Here is a 22,046-nt window from a genome sequence, read left to right as displayed (position 1 = left end):
CAGATGTCTGCTAAATCCAGTTGTGACTTAATACTTGACCTTGGACAGTGTTCAGATGCCTTTTCAAAGTGATATTTGCATTGACTAAGCAACTCTGTTTTTTGTTGAAATTCTGGAGTTTGGGGATCATCACATAATGGATTACTGAGCAGTTCAAGCAATTTGGTTTTGTAACACGTACCTAGTTGGTCATGCAGGATGCTAGCATGTGGAGTGATTCCTAAAGCTTTCTTCAACAACTCAATTGCTTTTTCCACAGCTTGTTCCTTTCGGTAAAATTTTGCAGCATGTCGAAGAACTTTTGGAAAATCAGGTGTTTTCTGCAATGCTTGTTCAACTAATTTATTGGCTTCAACTTTTTGCTTGAACTCTTGCAGTTTTAGCGCCAACAGAACCCCACTGAGTTATCTGGAGCAAGTTCCAGTACACGACGCAAATGCGGTACAGACTGTCTCTGTTCACGATTCTCTTTGGTTCCAGAAATTGCTTCCTAAACCGAAACAGTACAGTGGCATATCCCATGTTCCATTGCTCATTATCAGGATCTTCTTCCAGAGCCTTCTCAAAACAGTCCTTCGCCTCCTCATAGTATTCAGCAGTAGACTTCAGCAATGACCATCCCTTCTCCCCGTACACCTCCGGGTATCATTGCTGTATAGGAGGGCCATCACTGAGCGGTTTACAGATAATCTCCAACTTGTCGAGGTAGGACTGGGCCTCGGTCAGATGTCCCATGTGGTAATGCACCCAGGCAAAGTTTTCCATAGGTGATGATGCTTCTTCTTTCAAATCATCTTTGTAGTTCTCTCTCAGAATCATTCTCAGCTTCCTCCAAGTTATGAATCGGCTTCTATATAGTTACCCTTGCAAGCAATTCACAAAAGCAAGTTGGTTGTAGGACCTGACTTGATAATTCAAATGCAAATTTGTGGCATTTTGCAATCTGTATGTTATATCACCCAAGTCAAGGCATTTCCTTCTGGGGCTCCACATGAAGTGACACTGAAGCTGAATGAGCTTCTCTTTCAATAAATCCCCTTGTGTGTTGCTGCAAGAGAACAAAATTCGTGAAAATTTTTCTCAGAAAAACTGAAGAAGTTTCACCCTTAAATGTAGTTTCTTTTCCTAAGGCAGACAAAACCTAGAAAAACAGCAGATCACACAACTTCTGAGCTGGGTAAAATTATTAATGTTTCACATCAGTAACCAGTTATCAAGAATTGGTTCATGTACTGAGGGTGGGAATTTGCATTTGAAGCAGCCCAGACAGCAGATCCTATTGCTTCACTGCACTGTGTTTGCAGTTAGTGATATTTCAGGTGGTTGTAGGTCTCCCACTATATAGGCTTAAAGGTCTTTGCATCAAGCCTATGCTAGAGTCAGGAGCCAAGTGGATGTATCTTTCCCTAAGCAGCCAGCAATGGTTTGACATGGTTCAGGATGGTAAATGGATCAGCCAAGATAAAGCTCTCCTGTGCAGTGTGCCAAGTACTGGCATTGACAGTTGAGAATTCTTGGACATGCCCACTAATTGGTTATGTGCATCAATCCCCCCCCCGTTCAACTGCCTGAGGTGCAGTTGTCTGGTCATATGGATGCTGTCAGTCTTAAGCAGATGGAAAATGAGACATCCCTTTTGTAGCCCAGGTGGCAGAGCTTGGAGCAGCTTTAAGCCACTGCCATCGTTACTCAGGCAAGCACTGGCTGAAGGCGAATTGTTAGATAAGACCTCCAAATCAGAGCTCTTTACCGTGTTACATACCCCGTGGGTATCTTGTGACTGTCACATGACCATGATGCAATTGAGTCTCTGCTGAGCATGATGTAATAGTCTTGTGATGGTTGAGTGATGTAATTTTCCCGTCAGTGAGAGGTCATGTGATGGCCTGTTTCAACGGGTATAAAAGGGGAAAGACTTGCTGTGACACAGGTCAGTGCGTGGTTTAACTCCTTAGTGACTTCTTTATAGAAAATAACATCAGCAAATTTGCAGATGATACTAAGCTGGGTGGCAGTGTGACATGTGATGAGGATGTTAGGAGAATTCAGGGTGACTTGGTTAGGCTGGGTGAGTGGGCAGATACTTGGCAGATGGTGTTTAATGTGAATAAGTGTGAGGTTATCCACTTTGGGAGTAAGAACAGGAAGGCAGATTATTATCTGAACGGTGTAGAGTTAGGTAAGGGAGAAATACAAAGAGATCTCGGAGTCCTTGTTCATCCATCACTGAAGGTGAATGAGCAAGTGCAGCAGGCAGTGAAGAAGGCTAATGGAATGTTGGCCTTTATTACAAAGGGAATTGAGTACAAGAGCAAGGAAATCCTCTTGCATTTGTACAGAGCCCTGGTGAGACCACACCTGGAGTATTGTGTACAGTTTTGGTCGCCAGGGTTAAGGAAGGACATCCTGGCTGTAGAGGAAGTGCAGCGTAGATTCACGAGGTTAATTCCTGGGATGTCTGGACTGTCTTGCGCAGAGAGGTTAGAGAGACTGGGCTTGTACACACTGGAATTAAGGAGATTGAGAGGGGATCTGATTGAAACATATAAGATTATTAAGGGATTGGACAAGATAGAGGCAGGAAATATGTTCCAGATGCTGGGAGAGTCCAGTACCAGAGGGCATTGTTTGAGAATAAGGAGTAGGTCATTTAGGACAGAGTTAAGGAAAAACTTCTTCTCCCAGAGAGTTGTGGGGGTCTGGAATGCACTGCCTCGGAAGGTAGTGGAGGCCAATTCTCTGGATGCTTTCAAGAAGGAGCTAGATAGGTATCTTATGGATAGGGGAATCAAGGGATATGGGGACAAGGCAGGAACTGGGTATTGATAGGAATTGATCAGCCATGATCTCAAAATGGCGGTGCAGGCTCAAAGGGCCGAATGGTCTACTTCTGCACCTATTGTCTATTGTCTATTGACTCTGCTATGCTGCGTATTCATCTCATGACACGGTTTTGTTTTAAAGTGGAGTCTTACTTTCTGTCTTAAGTCTCAAAGGTTATTGCCGGCAGTCTCCCCAAACGCTGCTGGTTTAGTCCAGTCGGAGACTGAAGATTTATGGAAGTACGGAGACCCGAAGGATCGAGTAAAGTTGGTGTCGTCATCAGTAATACAGGATCGACCTTATTGAATGCTCATTCAGAAAGTATTGGTAACCTGCATCCGAGATGGCTCCTGCATTTTGAAAGCAGAAAGAGCCGGACGCAGCATTTCGCCAAGGAAAGGTCAGTGCCCTTAAGCTGTTTTATTTCCTTCGTCATAAATCCTTCCGGCAGGGCATATTTTGGCTGGGATCAGCAGTAGTGTGACGTCGTTGAGGAATTTGTTACTTCAGGAAAGTCTCCCCTTACAGACTGTGTAAATCATTTGGACTTTTGCATTTATCGCTTTAAGAACTGTTGGAGCTGCCGTATAGCAGGTAACTTCAGGTTAAGTTGGTCGTTTGTTTACTTTTGGTTTTTTATTGAGCAGTGTTTAATAAATGTTTTATTTGTTTATAAAAAACCCTGCCTCAATTCTACATTCATTGTTGCCGTATCATAACAATCACAATCCCTTCACCCACCTCCATGCTTCACTGACCAAAGAAGCTACAGACAATTAAAGCTGTCTTTATAGAGCACAGCTGCTGAACACCACCTTCAACAGGCCTGGTTAGCATTTTCTTAAATGAATTGCAGAAGTCCTTATCACTCTACATGTTTGAAAGTCATCTCAAATTGCCTGTTGAACCCATTTATAGTATTTGTTTCACATGCACAATCCTAGAGGAACTCAGCAGGTCAGGCAACATCTATTGAGGAGAATAAACAAACAGTTGACATTTTGGTCTGAGACCCGTCGTAGATGCTGCCTGACCTGCGCAGCTCCTCCAACATTGTTCATTACTCTGGATTTTTGGCATCTGCAGAATCTCATGTTTAATACTTGCCTCAGCAGCATTTGTGTGAAAAAAAAATTATATTTCTCTTTGCATCCAAAGTCTTTTCTGAAGCATTGACAGCATTAATATCTCAGAGAAAGGAAGGGCCCTCAATTTATTGGATCCATCCTTTGCCATGTTTACTATCCTTCTGAGCAGGAAGAATGAACACCTTGAATACTGAAGGCAGGAAGCTCGGCTGAGGGTGGTAACCAATGTTGTGCCCAATAAAATGAACTGAACATGTTTAGTGGGCTCAAAGGTCAAAACTGGGCACTGGAACTTCAGATGCAATTTCAAACTATCGAAACGTAGGAAACTGAGAGGTGATCTTATAGAGGTGTATCAGATTATGAGGGGCATTGATAGGGTGAATGTACGCAAGTCTTTTTCCCAGGTACAGGGAATCAAGAATTTGAAGGCACAGATTTAAGCTGAGAGAAGTAAGATTTAACATGAACTTGCAGGAAAACACTTTTTTTCTCTCACAAAGATGGTATGTGTGTGGAATAAGCTACCAGAAGTTGTGGTTAAGGCAGGTCCAATCACAACTCTTAGAAGACAGTTAGACAGGTACATGGATTGGAAGGGTTCAGAAAGTTATGGGCCAAACATTAGGACATCTTGGTTGGCATGGGCCAGTTGAACTGAAGGGCTTGTATCCATGCTGTCTGGCTCTGTAACCCAAGATTCCTCCTGCGATTTGGCTCAAATCATCTACATGGACATTAAAAATATTCAGGCATGTTTTTGTACTCATTTCAAGCTACTGCATTATTCCCCTATTCTCCTACTCAGTAAGGTGACCAGGATGGTCAGTGCTATTAGTTGAAATGTCACTAAACCCTTTTGAAAAAAAAATCCTAACTGAGGGATGTACTCCACAGTATACGTGGCCTCCAGCATTCAGATTGTTTTGAGAGCATAAAAAAAAAGATGGTTGGAAGAATTCAGCAGGTCAAACATCATTTGTGGAGGCAAAGGGATTGTCGACATTTTGCTTCAAGAATCTGACTCAGAGCTGGGTGTGTGGAGGGAAGGTGGCGAGACATTTAGTGAGATATCTGGCGCTAGGTATTGTTGGAACCTGACACCTTTGTGACCCAAAGGTTCTTCAGAAATCAAGAGGAGGCATAAAACTTATTGCTTATAACTGTTTTATTAAATGTTACAAGACTGAAAAGCAAGCAAGAAAGCGGAGCCAGGAAAACACCGAAAAGAAAAAAATCATTTGTTATCACCTCAAACTCAAGACTAGAGATAACAATTAACCTATAAAATAGCCATATTCAAATGGTGTGACAACTGCTATTGAAAACTGAGAAGCTTCTAAAAAATACAGATACAATTGTACCACAATTACTGGAAAATCCACTGAACTATTACATGTATATACTGTAAGTGATTATATAAAAATACAAGGACAAATTAATGAAATAACAATTCAGTACTTTAATCCAACATTCCCCACCCTCCCAATTCTAAATCATATGTTCAGAATTATATCTGAAATTCAGAGGCAGAAAAACTCGTGGGACCTTTGTTAAGTATAAAGTAACTAAAAATTCACCCCGAGTTATGGAAGCATCAATAGTATGTATTTATAGAATATGCTATTATCATGGGGAGGGTTCAGACTAATTTGGCAGGGGGATGGGAACCAGAGTGATAGGGCTGAAGACAGGGCGATTGGTATACAATTAGGTGCAGTGTGTAGCGGGAGTGTGCAGGCTCGAAGGGCCGAATGGTCTACTTCTGCACCTATTGTCTATTGGAAGATGGGCAGATGGTAGGGCAAACTTGCAGTCAGTGGGATGAAGTGAAGTGAAACATGGGGGCAAATTTGAAAAGGGTGATGAATACAGGACTGAAAGTGCTGTATTTGAATGCATGCAGTATAACGTAGATGATCTCCTAGTGCAGTTTTAGATTGGTAGGTATGACGATGTGGGCATCACTGGGTTGTGGCTGAAAGAAAACCATAGTTGGGAGGTGAACATTCAAAGACACACATTGCAATGAAAGGACAGATAGGTAGGCAGAGGGGGTGGGATGGCTCTGTTGGTTAAAAAAAAAAGCTTAAGTTAAATCCTTAGAAAGAGGTAACACAGGATCAGAAGATGTAGACTCCTTGTGGGTAGTTATAAAGCTGCAAGGGAGTTATATACAGGCCTCCAAACAGTAGCCAGGATGTACTGTTTTCAATGGGAAATAGAAAAAGCATGTAATAAGGGCAATGATACACTGGTCACGGGGAATTTTAATATGCATGTAGATTAGGAAAATCAGGTTGGTGCTGGATCCCAAGAGAGGGAAATTGTAGAATGTCTAAGAAATGGCTTTTTAGAACAACTTGTGGTTGAGCCCAGTAGGGGATAGGCAACATTGGATTGGTGTTGTATAATGAACCAGATTTGAGGAGGCCAAGTCATTAAGTATATTTAAAGTGGAAATTGATGGGTTCTTGGTTACTCAGGGCATCAGAGGTTATGGGGAAATGGCGCTGAGAGAGGTAACAAATCAGCCATGATGGAATGGTGGAAAAAAACTAGATGGGCTTGATTCTGAATCATAGGAAGGGCATTGGCCATGGTTTGCTCTCTTCATGGCATGTGGTCAGTTGTTGCTTGATGATTTGATTCACCCTTTCAACTTGTCTAGATGACTTTGGATGATGTGGATAATGGAAAGACCACTCAATGTTCATCAGTCAATGTAATTCCCTGCCAGACACTTCCAGCTAAGTGTCTCTTGGACCCTTGGTCTGAATCAACGTGACATGGCAACCTCCATCTAAGAATGTAGCCCTTTTTCAGTCCTTGAGAAGAAGGGCCACCAGTCCTTATCCGTACTGATCCCCAGGCCTGACATCTGACCTTGGGTGTTCTGTGTCCATATCATTGGTTTTCAAATGGGAAGCAGAGGTTCAGATTCAGCCTGATGTCTAATACCCTCCGCATCTCTGTTGCTAAACCCTGTCTGTCCCCAAATCCATCCCTAATAAACAACTGAAAAGAAGGACAAAATCTGAGCCGCAACCTCATCAGAGACTGCAGCTTGGCATCTTGCAAGCAAAGGCTTGTATTCTAAGGGCTCTTGCACCCCTGGATGCAGCATGGCGAGTACAGGCCGAATGAGGTGGTGGGGCTTGGGCCTTTACGTGGGAAAGGAGCCAATGTTTGGCCATTGCTGCAGCAGACTTGGGGACAATTCGATGCGGTAAAACCAAAGCAAGTCAGTGGAGGTGAAGTGGCAGGGCCCGGACCCGAGTGCGAGGAACGACTAAAGGTTTAGCCAATTTAAGTGCTGGGCTGAATTGAAAAGGTCAGCGTGTCGGGACTGGAGGTAATAGACAGGCCAGTGTTCAGCTCACTGCTCCATGAGGTTTACTCATCTCTGCACTGTACTGAGGCTGCGGCCTGCAACTGACCAGCTCCTGGATCAGCTGCAGTGTTGGCTGGCTTTGTGGCTGTGGACCCACTTTAGTGAACTTCAGTTCTGAAAGTTATTTGCTTACTTTTATTGTTTGCATGTCTTGTTTTGTTTTCCGCACATTGATGGGTCTTTTTTTTAAAATGGGTTCTATTGGGTTTCTTTGTTTTGTGGCTGCTTGTAAAAGAGACAAATCTCAAGGCTGTATATAGTATACATACTTCGATAAGAAATGTACTTTGGACTTTCAACTCAAAACCTGTGGAACATGAGCTTAGCTAATCTCAAACGTAGTAAATACCCACTCCCTGATTACAAGTATTTCATCAGCAGCCAACTCAAACTAGCAGCCAATTTGCTCCATCTAGTTACGGGAATTGACTCTTAGAAATCAATGCTCAATTATCAGTGGACCAGTCAAATGCTTGACCTTACTCATCTGGTTACGTAAATGAGTCCGTGGGCTTTTTTTCCGATCTGGGCTTTAATTGTTTTATTTACTTAGAGATATAGCACAAAACGGGTCCTACCAGCCCAACGAGTTGTACTGAACAATAACCAACCTAATTAACCTAAGCTTACTCACAGGACAATACACGGTAACCAGCTAAACCACTAACTTGTACGTCTTTGGACTGTGGGAGGAAATGCTTAAGTCTGAACTCCAGCGCCCTGAGTTGCAATAGCATCACGCCAAATGCTATGCTATCCTGGCGCCCTGTGGTTACAGACCATGTCCTTGGCAGGTAACCATTCTGCCTGAGATTGAAAATGTGTGTCCACTCTTCGGCTGTTGCATTGCCTTTTGAAGCATTCTTAGGTGCTGTCAGCAGTCTGGATAGGTATTGTAAAGAATTTACTGGTGTTTCTTTCACGTAATCTACTCAGATCCAATCTTTGCCATGAAACTTTTATGCAAGATATGTCCATCTGAAAATGGTCTTCATCATTCTTCAGAATCTACTTGTCTTCAGTCAGATTTGGGTTACAAACTGAAATGCAGAATACACCTCAGGATTAGCAAGTAACAGAGATTAATCTACAGTAGAAATGTGCAAAGGTTCTTCCATATGTTTCTGCATTCGGCTCCATTTAGAATAATTTCTTACACCCAACTTTGCTTCAACTCACACATTCTGATCTCATAGTTATGGAGTCAAGTAAGTCAGGGGTAAAATTTTAGAATTAATGCGATTTATTTTGTATACTTCAGTCATCACCACTCTTGAATACAGAAGAGAGACTGAGACTGGTTGCAATAAGGGTATTTTTTGAGATTTCACCAGTAATATCTCATTTGAAGAAGGTGCTGCACGAATACATTAAGTGAAATAAAGGTGTCATAAAGCCACTCCTTAGATCGGACAGAATCATTGCTTCTTTTAAGCATCATTTTGGCCCTTCAAAGAAAGGCGTAATTCCCAAAGAGCACTCAGATAGTCTTCATTATCATGATCAGTCTCCAAAGCCTTCTCAAAGTATTCAATAGCTTTAGCCTTGTTCCCACTCTGCTGAAACAGTAACCCTTTGATACCAAGGGCCTTGCTGTCATGTGGATTTCTGCAAAGTTTCCTATCTGCCCACTTCTCCAGTTGGAAGTGACATTTTTTCCGCTCACTTGAGTTATATTCAATCTTCAGACCTTTTAGGAATAAGCTGATGGCATTAGCTTCAGAACTTCTATGGTACAGTTCAAATAACCCAGCATGTAAACATATGTTCTGCATATTTTCTGGAGGAATATCCTTTAGTTTCTGGAGAAAACTGTAGATCTTGTCTGCTCTAGGGATGTCTCCAATTTTTACATAGATGTCTGCAAGATCCAATTGTGGTTGAACAGCCGTCCTTTTACGATACTCAGAGGCCTTTTCAAAGTGGTAAATACATTGTTCGATCAACTCAGTTTTGTGCTGAAGTGCATCGTTATAACAATCTGTGTGATATGGTCTGGCTGTCCGTGGCAGTTTAGATCTGTAACAAATGCCCAGCTGGTGATGCACAAAACAGGAATTTGGAGTGAATTCTAATATACGCTTCAGCAGATTAATAGCTTTGTCCACAGCTCCCTCAAGTCTGTAAAATTTTGCTACATAGCGGAGCACATATGGAACATCAGGGGTTTTCTTCAATGCCTGTTCAACCAATTCATTTGCTTCTTTCCTTACGTTGAACTTTTGCAGTTTTATGGCCAACATCACCATGGCCAGAGAGTGATCAGGATCAAGCTCCAGTACACGTCGCAGATACTTCACTGACTGACTCTGTTCATGATAATTTGTCGTTCCAGAAAATGATTCCAGACGAGACAGTACAGTCGCATATCCCATTATCCACTCAGTGTTGTCAGGATCTTGCTCCAGAGCCTTTGCAAAGCATTCCTTTGCCTCCTCATAGTATTCTGCAGCGGATTTCAACAATGACCATCCCTTCTCCCCGTACACCTCGGGTATCATTGCTGTATAGCGAGGGCCATCACTGAGTGGTTTACAGATAATCTCCAGCTTGTCGAGATAGGACTGGGCCTCGGTCAGTTGTCCCATGTGGTAATGCACCCAGGCAAAGTTTCCATAGGTGACGATGCATCTTCTTTCAAATTCATCTTTGTACTCCTCCCTCAGAATCTTTTCAGCTTCCTTTAAGTTTTTAATGGCTTCTTCATGATTACCTTGCAAGCAGTTCACAAAAGCAAGCTGGTTGTAGGATGTGCCTTGATATTTGACGGCAAATTGGAGAGAATCTTCTAATCTATACATAAAATCTTCCAAGTCAAGGGTTTCCTTCTTGGGGCTCCACGTGAAGTGACACTGAAGCTGACTGAGCTTCTCTTTCAACGAATCTCTTGGAGTGTTGCTGTAAGAGAGCAAAAATGATTAGCTGAGGCAGGTCCACCCTTTCATGCATTATCTGTAGTTACACTCAGCACATCAGGCAGCATATGAAGAAAGAGAAAGCATTAATGTTTCAGGTCATCAACAGAATATGAAGAATTGATTTATGTATTGAGGATGGGAATGTGTATTCTCAGCAGACGGATGCTTCGCTACACTGATGATACATTCAGTAATATTGCAAGTGGCACCACACTTCATTGAACAGCCTTTCCGATGTTGTGCCTGGAACCTGTGCTACAGTCAGAATCAGAAGCTTTTCCCCCTATAATCTAATACAGTGGCTGGAAGATAAAGGGTGCAGTTGACTTAAATAAGATGAAACTGATTTTGTGAAGTCTATTAAGATTTTCCAGATGTGCTTGTTAACATTTTGCATGAGAAAAGACCCTGATGACTGCCAAATATACTGTTAATATTTAGCAAAGTCCTATTGGCATTCCCTGTGAATGTGTACACCTTCCCATGCAAGTGATATGGTTTTGCCAAATTATGCTGATCATGGAGGTTACCAAGAAGGCTGACAAAAGAATGGCGGTGGACATTGTTGACATGGACTTTAGCAAGGCCTTTGACAAAGTCCCAAATGAAGGACTGATCCAGAAGATCAAGTTCCTTGGCATTCTTGATAAACTGGTCAATTGGATCTGATATTGTCATAGTGGGAGCAGCCAGTGTGGTTATCGTTTTGACTGGAGGCCTGTGACTGGTGGTGTGATGAGGGACCACTGCAGTGTCCATTGTTTTTATCATCTGTATTAATGATTTACAGTAGTGTACAAATGTCTTAGGTACATATATACCCAGGGTGCCTAAGAATTTTGTACTATAGTCATTTTATGCATTGCATTGTATTGATGCTACAAAAAAAAACACACAAATTTCATGACATATGTGAGTGACGATAAACCTAATTCTGATATGGGTCTCTATTATGGACTGAGAGTGGAAAGGGGGCAGGGAGAGGAGAATCACGGTTGGGAAAAGTGGAAGGGAGAGGGGAGGGAACAGAAAGCACCAGAGAGACATTCTGAAATGATCAATATACCAATTGTTTCGAATCAAATTGCCTTGCCTGGTGTCCCAGGGATGGGTGTGTCTGCACCCACAACGTAATCCATCCCTAGCGCTCCTCCACTACCAACTTGTCCCACACCCTTCCTGCAGCACTACAACCTCCCTATTCCCAATATTCTTTGCTTCCACCAGATTTACAAACTTACAAATACTGTATTGCAAAATTCTCCGGCACTATGGTACGTAATACCTTTGCACAGCACTGTAGATCAGAGATTCCCAAACCTTTTTTGAATTACCGCCCACTTTGCTCCCAGACCTCATCCCCAGTGCCCTCCTCTCCCTTTCTCACCATTAAATAAAAACTATAAAGAACTTTGATTTACGATGCATAATGAAAGAAAAGAGGAACTGCAAATTTAAAGCACTGACAAATAATTGCAAAAAAATATTCAAATACATTAACACGAGAAAATCCTGCAGATGCTGGAAATTCAATCAACACACACAAAATGCTGGTGGAACGCAGCAGGCCAGGCAGCAATTATAGGAAGAAGTACAGTCGCCATTTCGGGGGATACAGACGATGGGGGCCAGGGAACTTGAAATCATTGAAAAGATCCAGAGCATGAGAAGTGTCATGAATATAGGTGGGAAAGGATTGAACAAGGGGGGATACAACAGTGTCAAGGCTTTTTTTTCTCTCTCTTTCCCTCTCACAATAACTCCTTGCCTGTTCTCCATCTTCCTCTGGTGCTCCCCTCCCCCTTTATTTTTTCCAAGGCCTTCTGTCCTATGATACTCCCCCCTTCTCCAGCCTTGTATCCCTTTTGCCAATCAACTTCCCAGCTCTTAGCTTCATCCCTCCCCCTCCTGTCTTCTCCTATCATTTCGGGTCTCCCCCTCCCCCTCCCACTTTCAAATCTCTTTCTATCTCTTTTTTCCGTTAGTCCTGATGAAGGGTCTGGACCCGAAATGTCGACTGTACCTCTTCCTATAATTGTTGCCTGGCCTGCTGTGTTCCACCAGCATTTTGTATGTGTTGCTTTTATTCAAATACATTTAAAACTACAATTAAGACTATTCTCTTCATTTAATTACAGTAAAAACTATTTTCATGATTTTAAGAGTGTACATTAGTAGTCCAATTATTCACTGCTTCATTGCTTTTCCACCTTTCAATGAGGTGGAGGGGCCTGGTGTAGTGATTATCAGCTTCTCAATATCAGGGCGAATGTCGCTTAGGAGTCTTAGGTCCCAGGTTCAGTAATTTGCAGTCTGTTCTGTTGCTTTGAAAGAAGTTGGGTGACTGCTCTAAAACTGCACTCCACTAAATACGATGTTGGACAGGGAATAAAGAACAACTCAACCGTTTTCCATAGTACAAGATAACAAACAGAGATTTCTTTCTGCAACCAAAAGTGATATGATTTTTTTGAACTTTGGTTTCAGCTCAAAGTCATTTGTAGCGAGAACAGTTCTTCCTCTATCCTGCCTGTTAATTCCTCATTACAAGTGTTCAGGAATGGATTCATTACCCAATCTGGAATTAGGATCAAGAGAAAATTCTAAGATCTCTCTGGCATTTCTTTATGCATCTCAGCCAGGTAGGCACAGTAATCTTTAAGTTCATTATCTGGTTTTATTTCTTGCTCTTCCAACTCAGAGAAGCCTGGTAAGTGGAAAAGGTCACAACAGCCATTTTCAAAAGGGGTTAACTGGGATCGAAATGTGGGGATGGTTGATTTGATTTGACTTTGATAAGGCTGCATCTTTCCCTGCAGTTAAAAAATGTTCCCTCCCCCTCCGCTCTTTGTCTACTCTCCCCACTCTGGCCTCTTACCTCTTCTCACTTGGCCATCACCTCTCCCTTGGACCGCTTGTCCTTCCCATTCTCCTATGATCCACTCTCCTCTCTTATCAGATTCCTTCCTCTCTAGCCCTTTACCTTTCCCTCACACCTGGCTTCACCTATCTCCTTCCAGCTATTCTCCTTCCCCTCATCTCACATTTTTATTCTGGCATCTCCCACCTTCCTTTCCAGACCTAAGGGAGGGTCTCGGCCCGAAATGTCGACTGTTTATTAATTTCCATTGATGCTGACTGACCTCCTGAGTTTCTGTAAGTTTGCAGAGGAGATAAGGGTTGGTGGCATTTCTGGACAGTATACTTTGCAATTAGCAAAGGAAAAGGGGGGATGGGGCCGACCTTCTCTTAGAGATTATTATTTTGCAGCACAGTTGAGAGCTGTGATATGTTGGTGCAACCCATCATATGACGCTCAATGGAAAAACATTGAGGAGCGGGTACTTCCCATCCCCATACAAGCAATTTTGGCTGATAACAACCTGCAAAGGTACATAAATACTATTGATAACCCATGGGTAAAATTGACTCTTAAAATGTGGAAAAGTACTATAAAAGAATATAGTCTAGAGGGAGATATTGCAATTCTTAAATGGTGTGCATATGACTCGGATTTTACACCAAATAAATTGGATGCTAGATTTAAGGACTGGACAGCTAAAGGAATAACAGTTCTTTGCAACATAATGAAAGAAGGAACACTGTTCAGTTTTGAAATGCTTAAAGAGAAACACTTAATAGAAAAACAAGATTTTTAAAATCGGTATTTAGAGATGCAACAATATGTTAATAAGATGCTTAAAAATGTAACCAAGGCAAGTACATGCCTGATAGAGCTCTTTAGAAAAGCATATAATTCAGATAATAGTAGTAGAATCATTTCAAGCATGTATAAAGGGTTGTCAAATCTTAAAACACACTCCATTTCATACATTAAAACAAAATGGGAGAAGGAAGGAGGGATAATTATATCTGAGGAAGATGGACAATAATATGGAGGTATCAATGGAAGTGTACCAGTTCACAGAAATGGAGGGAGTTTGGATGGAAAAACTTGATAAGATATTTTATTACACCCTCTCAGAAATCCCATTATGATAGTAACCTCCCTGTTTGCTGGAGAAATTGTGGAAATCAAAATGCAAATCATTATCATATTTTTTGGGACTGCCCTGTTATCAAAGACTATTGGAGGGGGATACACAATGCCCTACAAGACATCTTTGAATGTGAAATACCCTTAGAGAGTAAGACCATATATGTTGGGTATATACCTCAAGAATGGCTGAAAAGAGATAAATATTGAATGAATATACTGTTGGTGGCTGGTAAAAAGACTCTTACTAGGAAATGGTTATCACAGGAGAGCCCAACTTTAAATGTATGGATGGCAATTACAATGGACATTTACAAAATGGAGAAGATAACAGCATCTGTTAATCATGAGCTGGAACAATTTGATTCATACTGGGAAAAATGGTTTAACTACATAAAGCCTCATAGGCCTGATTTTATTCTCACAAATCAATGAAGCTGTTGTAAAAAAAATCACTCCCTACTTGTACATAGTTCTTTCCTTTTGCTTGTTTTTTCTTTCCACTCTTTTCTTTAAGTGTATACCTCAGATGAATACTATGTGGAGATTTGTAATATATATGATTATATGATATATATGTACAATGTCTGAAATACATCTTATGGAAATATTTGATGATGAACTTCAATAAATTTTTTTTTAAAAAGATTGCCATAGGATACAGTGAGATAGAGATCAGTTTTAGATTTAGGCGAAGAAATGGCAAATGGAGCTTAATCAGGCCAGGCCAAGTGTGAAGTGTTTATTTGTTGGGAGATCAAATGTAAAGGGACAGTACGCAGTTACTGGTTGGACCCTTAACAGTGTTGAAGTGCAGAGGAACCTTGGGGTGAAACCCATAGCTCCATGAAAGTGGTTGCACAAGTTGATCGAGTGGTAAGGAAGGTGTACAGCATGCTTGGTTTCATTAGTTGAGGCAATGAGTTCAAGAGTCAGGAAGTTATGTTGCAGCTTTATAACCAGTCTGGTTTGGCCAATATGAATGCTTGCATTCAATTTCAGTTGCCCCATTATCAGAAGGATGTGGAGAGGGTAAAAAGAGGTTGACAAGGATGTTGCCAGGATTAGACCTCATGTGGTAAGAACAATGGCCGGACAAACAAGGGTTGTTTCATCTGGAGCTGCAGAAGCTGAGGGAAGACCTGACAGACAGCAGTAAGAGTACAAGGCATAGATAGAGTGAATAGCCGTGTCTTTTTCCCAGGGTTGAAAGCACATTGGATTCAGCTTTGATCACCCTGTTATAGGAAAGATGTGATTAAATTAGAAAGAGTGCAAAAAAAAAAAAAGATTTACAAAGATATTGCCAGGACTCAAGGGTCTGAAATACAGGGAGAGGTTAGACAGGCTGGGTCCCTGTACAGCCGCAAAATAACCTCTCAACTTCTATTTTCAATGCCCTAACTGATGAAAGCCAGCATGCCAAAAGTCTTCTTCTCTGTGCTATATCTGTGAGTACACTTTAAATGACACCTCTTCTCCTTCTGTTTTATAACAATACTCTGACCCTTCCATTCAATATTGTTACGAAAACCCCGTAACCAGGTAACTTACCAGCAAAGATAGATGGATCAGCTGAGTCGGATGCTACTATTTTCAACCGTTTTATTCAACAAGGGCACAAACGTATGGTTAATACAAAACATTCAGATCATCAAAACTCAATCTAAAACACCGGTGTAATAATAATCATTCAAAACACAAGCTCGATCGTCGTCTAGGGGTAATGTAGATTTTATATCGTTCACTGGATATCTAAAAGTCTTTTAGATCACGGCAGTTTCACTTAGTTGCCGGCGGAAGTGTCGCGTTGGTGCACTTTTAGTTAGAAAGACAGAGAACATGAAGCATTTACCCGACAGGTTTTCCAACCTGTAGGAGGTAGTCGGAAGTCTCGTTGGGGGAATGGACTCTCATCTGTGGCTTCCCCTGTAGCTAGGCCGTCTTCCGTGGTGAAGTCGCCAATCCCAGGCAAGGGAAGGACGCACACGAACCCCACCACCGGCTGTAGCTATTAAAACGCTGTCGCAGGATTTCTAGCGTTTCTCCTTCGTGTGTTTCCTTGGTGCATCTGAGGGTCCTCCCCTCAGACCCGCCTTTATACTTCTTCACGGGATCGCAGGTGTCAATCAAGTTGCAGGTAATGCGATCTCTCTCTCAACCAGCCCACTTTGCCCGAGGGCTTTTCAGGTGGTCTCCATGAGACAATAGTCAAAGTCACTTTTATTCTGCTTCTTGGGAGAACGTGGTCTTTCGCACGTCTCTCTCTCTTGGGTCAGTTGACCCCCCTTAACTAGAGTTCTTGCGATTTTCACAAAGGAGGGGGCCAACGGCATAACAATATAAATTTGTCCTTATCTAAATTAAATTTCTTATGTTATTCCTCTGCCTACTTACCTAGCTGATCAAGATCTCACTAAAAATCTTGATACACTTCTTCCCAGTCTAAAATACCCGTTTTAATGTCATCTGCAATTTTACTAATTATTCCTCATATTTTCTCATCAAAATAACTAATAGTACTGTGCTAAGGTCTTAGGCACCTATGTTGTATAGCTGGGTTCCTAAGACTTTTGCATAGTACTGTAGTAATTTTATGTAGTCTTCTGCCATAAAATAAAAATCATGACAGACATGAGTGATGATAAATCTGATTCTGATGTGGTTCTCTATTGAGGACTGAGAGTGGGAAGGGGGCAGGGAGAGGGGAATAGAGGGAGAAAGAGGGGAGGCAGCAGGAAGCACCAGAGATATATTCTGTAATGGCCAATAAATCAACTGTTTGGAATCGAGTGACCTTGCTTCGTGTATCAGGGCTGGATGTGTCCACACCAGGGTCATTCCCTGCCCCTGACACTTGTCCTACAAATCTCCTGCTGCACTCCATCTTCTCTATTCCCAAAATTATTTGCTCCTGCCAGATTTACAAACTCTTTCACCGCCCTACAGTGACAAATACAGTCCTGTGCAAAGACCTTAGGCACCCTAGCTATATACTTGTGTCCAAGACTTTTGCACAGCACTGTAGATAACAAACAACAAGGAGCCCAGCACCAACCCCGGGCCAAGATGATCCTACCACTAAGTACATATTTCCCTTCTCCCCCTCCCTGCTTTCCATACGGAATGCTCTCTACGTGACTTGATTGTCTATTCATTCCTCCTAACTGATCTACTCCCTGGTACTTATCCTTGTAAACATGACCAGTGCTACGCCTCTGCCCTCACCACCAGTCGAGGCCCCAGACAGTCCTTCCAGGTGAGGCGACCCTTCACTTCTGAGTATGAATCAGGACCAGGTTTAATATGTCATGAAACATGTTGTTTTGCAGCAATGGTACGTTACAATAGATAATAAAAAACTACTCAATTATTACAATAAGAAATACAACATTGAAAAAGTAATGCAAAAAGAGAACAAAAAGAACAGATTTCTGGGTCATCGATTGTATCTGGTGTTCCCAGTGCAGCATCTCCTACATCAGTGGCACTTGACATAGATTAAGGGATTGCTATGTTAGCACCTTTGCTCTGTCTACCACTGTCTACCCTCCTTTACTCCCTGTATACCCATGACTGCATTGCCACCCACAGCTCCAATCTGCCGACGACACTACATTGATTGGCCTAATCTCAAACAATAACGAGTGGCCTACAGGGAAGAAGTCGCCTCTCTGATGTAGTGGTGTCAGGAAACCAACCTCTCCCCCAGTGTCGCAAAAACAAAGAGCTGGTTGTGGATTACAGGAGGAATGGAGACGGGCTAACCTCTATTGACATCAATGGATCTGGGGTTGAGAGGGTAAACAGCTTCAAGTTCCTCAGCATCCATATTACTGAGGTCCTCACGTGGTCTGTTCACACCAGCTGTGTGGTGAAAAAGGCACAACAGCACCTCTTTCACCTCGGATGGTTGAGGAAGTTTGGTATGGGCCCCCAAACCCTAAGAACTTCCTGCAGGGGCACAATTGAGAGCATCCTGACTGGTGACATCACTGCCTGGTATGGGAACTGTGCCTTCCTTAATTGCAGGACTCTGCAGAGAGTGGTGCAGACAGCCCAGCACATCTGTACACGTACAACATGTTGGAGGAACTCAGCAGGTCAGGCAGCATCCGTGGAAACGAGCAGTCAACGTTTCGGGCCGAGGCCCTTCGTCAGGACTGCTCGTTTCCACGGATACTGCCCGACCTGCTGAGTTCCTCCAGCGTGTTGTACGTGTTGCTTTGACCACAGCATCTGCAGTGTACTCTGTGTTTACCAGCACATCTGTAGTTGTGAACTTCCCACGATTCAGGACCCCAACAGACTCACAAGTGAAGTGTTGCCTCACCTGGAAGGACTGTCTGGGGCCCTGAATGGTGGTAAGAGAGGAGGTGTAGGGACAGGTGTAGCACTTACGCTTGCAGGGATGTACCAGGTGGGAGATCTGTGGGGAGGGATGTGTGGACCAGGCAGTCGCGGAGGGAACGATCCCTGTGAAAATTTCATCCACTTTGCCTCTAACTTTCACCCAGCCCTCAAATTCACTTGGTCCATCTTAGACACTTCTCTCCCCTTTCTTGATCTCTCGGTCTCCATCTCTGGAGATAGACTGTCCACTGACATCTTCTATAAACATCTCATATACCGTCTGGGTAGTCTCCAGCCCCTTGGTATGAACATCGAATTCTCCAACTTCCGGTAATTCCCTCCCTCTTCTCTACCCCTATCACACTTTCACTCTGCCTCCTCTTTCTAGCTGCCTATCACCTCTCATGACTCTGCCTTGTTCTACTACTCATAGTGCTTTCCCCTTAGATTCCTTCTTCACCTCTCCAGCCTATCCCCTCCCTCACCCCTTGATCTTTCCTCAGATTGGTTTTCCACCCTCCCCCCACCTTCTTTATAGGGCCCCTACCCCCCCCTTTAGTCCTGACGAAGGGTCTCGACCCGAAACGTTGACTGCTCCTTTCAACGGATGCTGCCCGACCTGCTGAGTTCATCCAGCTTGTTTGTTCCCACACTCCTTAATGTGACTCCTGTTTTCCTCTCTTCTTACACTTCAGTAACCCAGAAAACAGATATTACGTCGAATTCCTAAACATTGGTGTTTCCATGCCGTAGACTTGCCTCGCCCCGTATAGTCCCAGTGCTCAGAGATCCCGGGATCAAGCTAAATTTCCAAGGTCTTTAACTAGAAAGTGTTCCCCTCACCAAATGCTTAAAAAACAGAGACAGATCAAAATCCTTATTCTAAATAATTAAAGATCCTAAGACAATTATTACGTTTGACTGATTCAGTTGTGCATAACGATAACATTTTCTTAGAATGAATAGATTTTGAATAACACGGTGTAATTTCAAGGTTTAACTCACCTCATGATGCTGCTCGGGATTTTCGCTTCTCCTCGTTGAGCTGGTCACTGGAGAAACTGACCTGGCTCTCTAGTCAGCTTTATAGTCCGCAAGCTGGGCGTAAGTCCACAGATCACCGCCTGAAATCGGAATTCGAAACTGAAACTTGGAAACCCGCAACGCCCTCTCTAGAAATTAACCCTTTCATGGAAAAGTCTCCATGCATTCCAAAGATGAGGAACGTTAGAAATGTCCGCTGCTTCCATTTTTAACCATTAAAACACGCTCTTCTTGCGAAGAACCAGAATTACGATGGGAGAGCCTCAGAATTGTGCAGTTCCCTCTTAATTACCGATTCACGGACCACTTGACCTCACCGAATTCTGCTCGTTGGAGCCGGCTCAGAAACATCCTGGGGCATTGACATAGAGGACAGATACCAAAATGAATACGGGGTTAGCGTGGAGGGGAAGAGACAACGTGTTTCCCGCAGTGGGGTCATCAATAATTGTAGCCTGGAATCTTTTAAATTAGGAACCTCTGAGCGGAGAAGAGAAAGCAGGGAACAAGAGCAAGACTGAATAATGGCACGGAGAAAGGAATTAATGAGAGTGAATGGAGAGAGACGGAGCCAGTTTGCTCTGAACTGTGAAGCAGATTTCAAGCTTGGGTTTATACAATTGTGGGGACTGTTGTGGAAGGAAGCGTGGGCCAAATTAATCGTTCTGTCTGAAAGTAAAAACGGATATGTTATTCTGTTGGAGGTTTAATTCGTTTTGCTCTGGGTTTAGGGTGTCTACAGCCTTCGCGCGTGTGTTATTTAGTGAGTGGGAATGAAACATAAACAGAATGTATTGACATGGGGTCGTGACGCCTCCATTTTGTCCATCTGCACTGCGGTTTCTCTGTAACTGCAATGATATATACTACAATCTTCTGTTTTCTTTCTACTTCCACGAAACATTTATGTAAGGCATCATGTGTCTGAAAAGCTTTGGGTTGCTTTTCACTGGATCTCTGTGAATGTGACAATAACAAGCCTATACGAAGCATTACCAATGAATGTAAGGAGCCGTGCGCTGATTGCGCGTCCTGCGGTCATTTTTATAAATAAAATATATTTTTGAAGTAAAAGTAGAGGGTTGGTGGCAAGATAGGGGAAGGGATATTGGGGTGGGAGCGCGGAACGTGAAAAGGAATAGGGATGGTGGTGGTGGTTGAAGGGCGGAGAGGAGTGGCAGTAGTTGGGATCAGATAGCTGGCAAATGAAAAGCTGGTATGAGTGGTATGGGCGGGAGAGCGGCGGGCAAGATGAGGGTCGACCGACGGTTATGAGATACCTACACCCCTCGAGTACATTGGTGCCAGATGACATTGTCTATGAAACTCGACAAGGCCGTGCCCCAGTCTTTTACATGCATGTCAGTCTCGATTAGTACACCATCTACTGCAGGAAATCAGCTGATCAAGCGACATCTGTGGGTGAAAAGAGTTCTGCCAACCTCTTGGGTCGAAACCGTGCAGCAGGACTTCACAATCAGCGACCGTCCTTTCTTGGCATCCGTGCTGTTCCTGAACGCTCCTGGAACGGTGAAAAGCAAATTCCCCAGTGCATACTTCGTTGGTCACGATGTCCAGTCACGTGACGCTCCTTAATACGACTCTTGTTTTCCTCTCCTCTTACACTTCAGTAACCCAACAAACAGATTTTGCGTCGAACTCCTAAACACTGGTGTTTGCATGCGGTGGACTTCTCTAGCCCCCGTTATCCCCGCGTTCAGAGATCCCGGGATCAAGCTAAAGTCTTAACTTAAAATGTGAACCCCTAAATGGTTAAAGACCAGGCTCAGATCAAAATCTCTACTCTACGTAAATCACAGATCCTGTGGTTAATATTACTATTGACTGATACAGCTGTCCACAATGTCACTATCATTTTCTTAGCGTGTATAGATTTTTAATAACACGGTGTAAATTCAGGGTTTAACACCTCATGATGCTGCTCAGGATTCTCGCAGCATCTTGTTGAGCTGTTCACCGGAGAAACTGGACAAGATACAGCTCTCCGGTCAGTTTTATAGTCTGCAAGCTCCACGAATCACTGCCTGAAATCGGAGTTCGAAACGGAACTTACAAAACCCGCATTTTCTGCACTAGAAATTAACCGTTTCGTGGAAAACTCTCCAAAGACGGGGAACAATGTATTCACGGTGGGCGGTGACAACATCGAGAGGTGTCCGTGGCTTCCATCTTAACCTTTACGCACCAAGCACGTAGAGTTAGAATCGGCGAGTCCCAGAATTGTGGAATTCTCCCCCTAAATCACAGACCACTTGATCTCACCGAATGCTGGAGGGAGGGAGGGGTGGGGGAGAGAAAGAAAGAGATAGGAAGGCAGGGAGGGAGAGGGGGAGAGAGAAAGCGAGAGGGAAGGAATATATGCCTTTACTTCTGACATTGGCAACATCAGGGCTTTGATTTGAATATTC

At 43.0% G+C, this 22,046-nt stretch overlaps 1 protein-coding gene across 2 annotated transcripts; it reads right to left on the bottom strand.

The window, feature by feature from the left end:
• Positions 1 to 5,061: 5,061 nt before the first annotated feature.
• LOC140715347 (interferon-induced protein with tetratricopeptide repeats 5-like) lies at positions 5,062 to 21,306 on the bottom strand. 2 transcript variants are annotated; one of them, XM_073027400.1, is made up of 3 exons: positions 21,060 to 21,306; positions 19,579 to 19,697; positions 5,062 to 10,203 (listed from the first exon to the last, which is right to left on the bottom strand). In XM_073027400.1, exons 2-3 carry the CDS (start codon positions 19,581 to 19,583, stop codon positions 8,736 to 8,738), a joined length of 1,473 nt encoding a protein of 490 aa, XP_072883501.1. In that variant the 5' UTR covers positions 19,584 to 19,697; positions 21,060 to 21,306; the 3' UTR covers positions 5,062 to 8,735. The 2 variants fall into 2 exon arrangements, with proteins under 2 accessions (XP_072883501.1, XP_072883502.1); XM_073027401.1 differs by lacking the exon at positions 21,060 to 21,306 and adding an exon at positions 20,902 to 21,039.
• Positions 21,307 to 22,046: the final 740 nt, after the last annotated feature.

This window comes from Hemitrygon akajei, chromosome 23 (assembly GCF_048418815.1).
Source record: "Hemitrygon akajei chromosome 23, sHemAka1.3, whole genome shotgun sequence".
NCBI classification, from domain to species: Eukaryota; Metazoa; Chordata; class Chondrichthyes; order Myliobatiformes; family Dasyatidae; genus Hemitrygon; species Hemitrygon akajei.
This window is presented reverse-complemented; position numbering and strand designations above follow the sequence as displayed.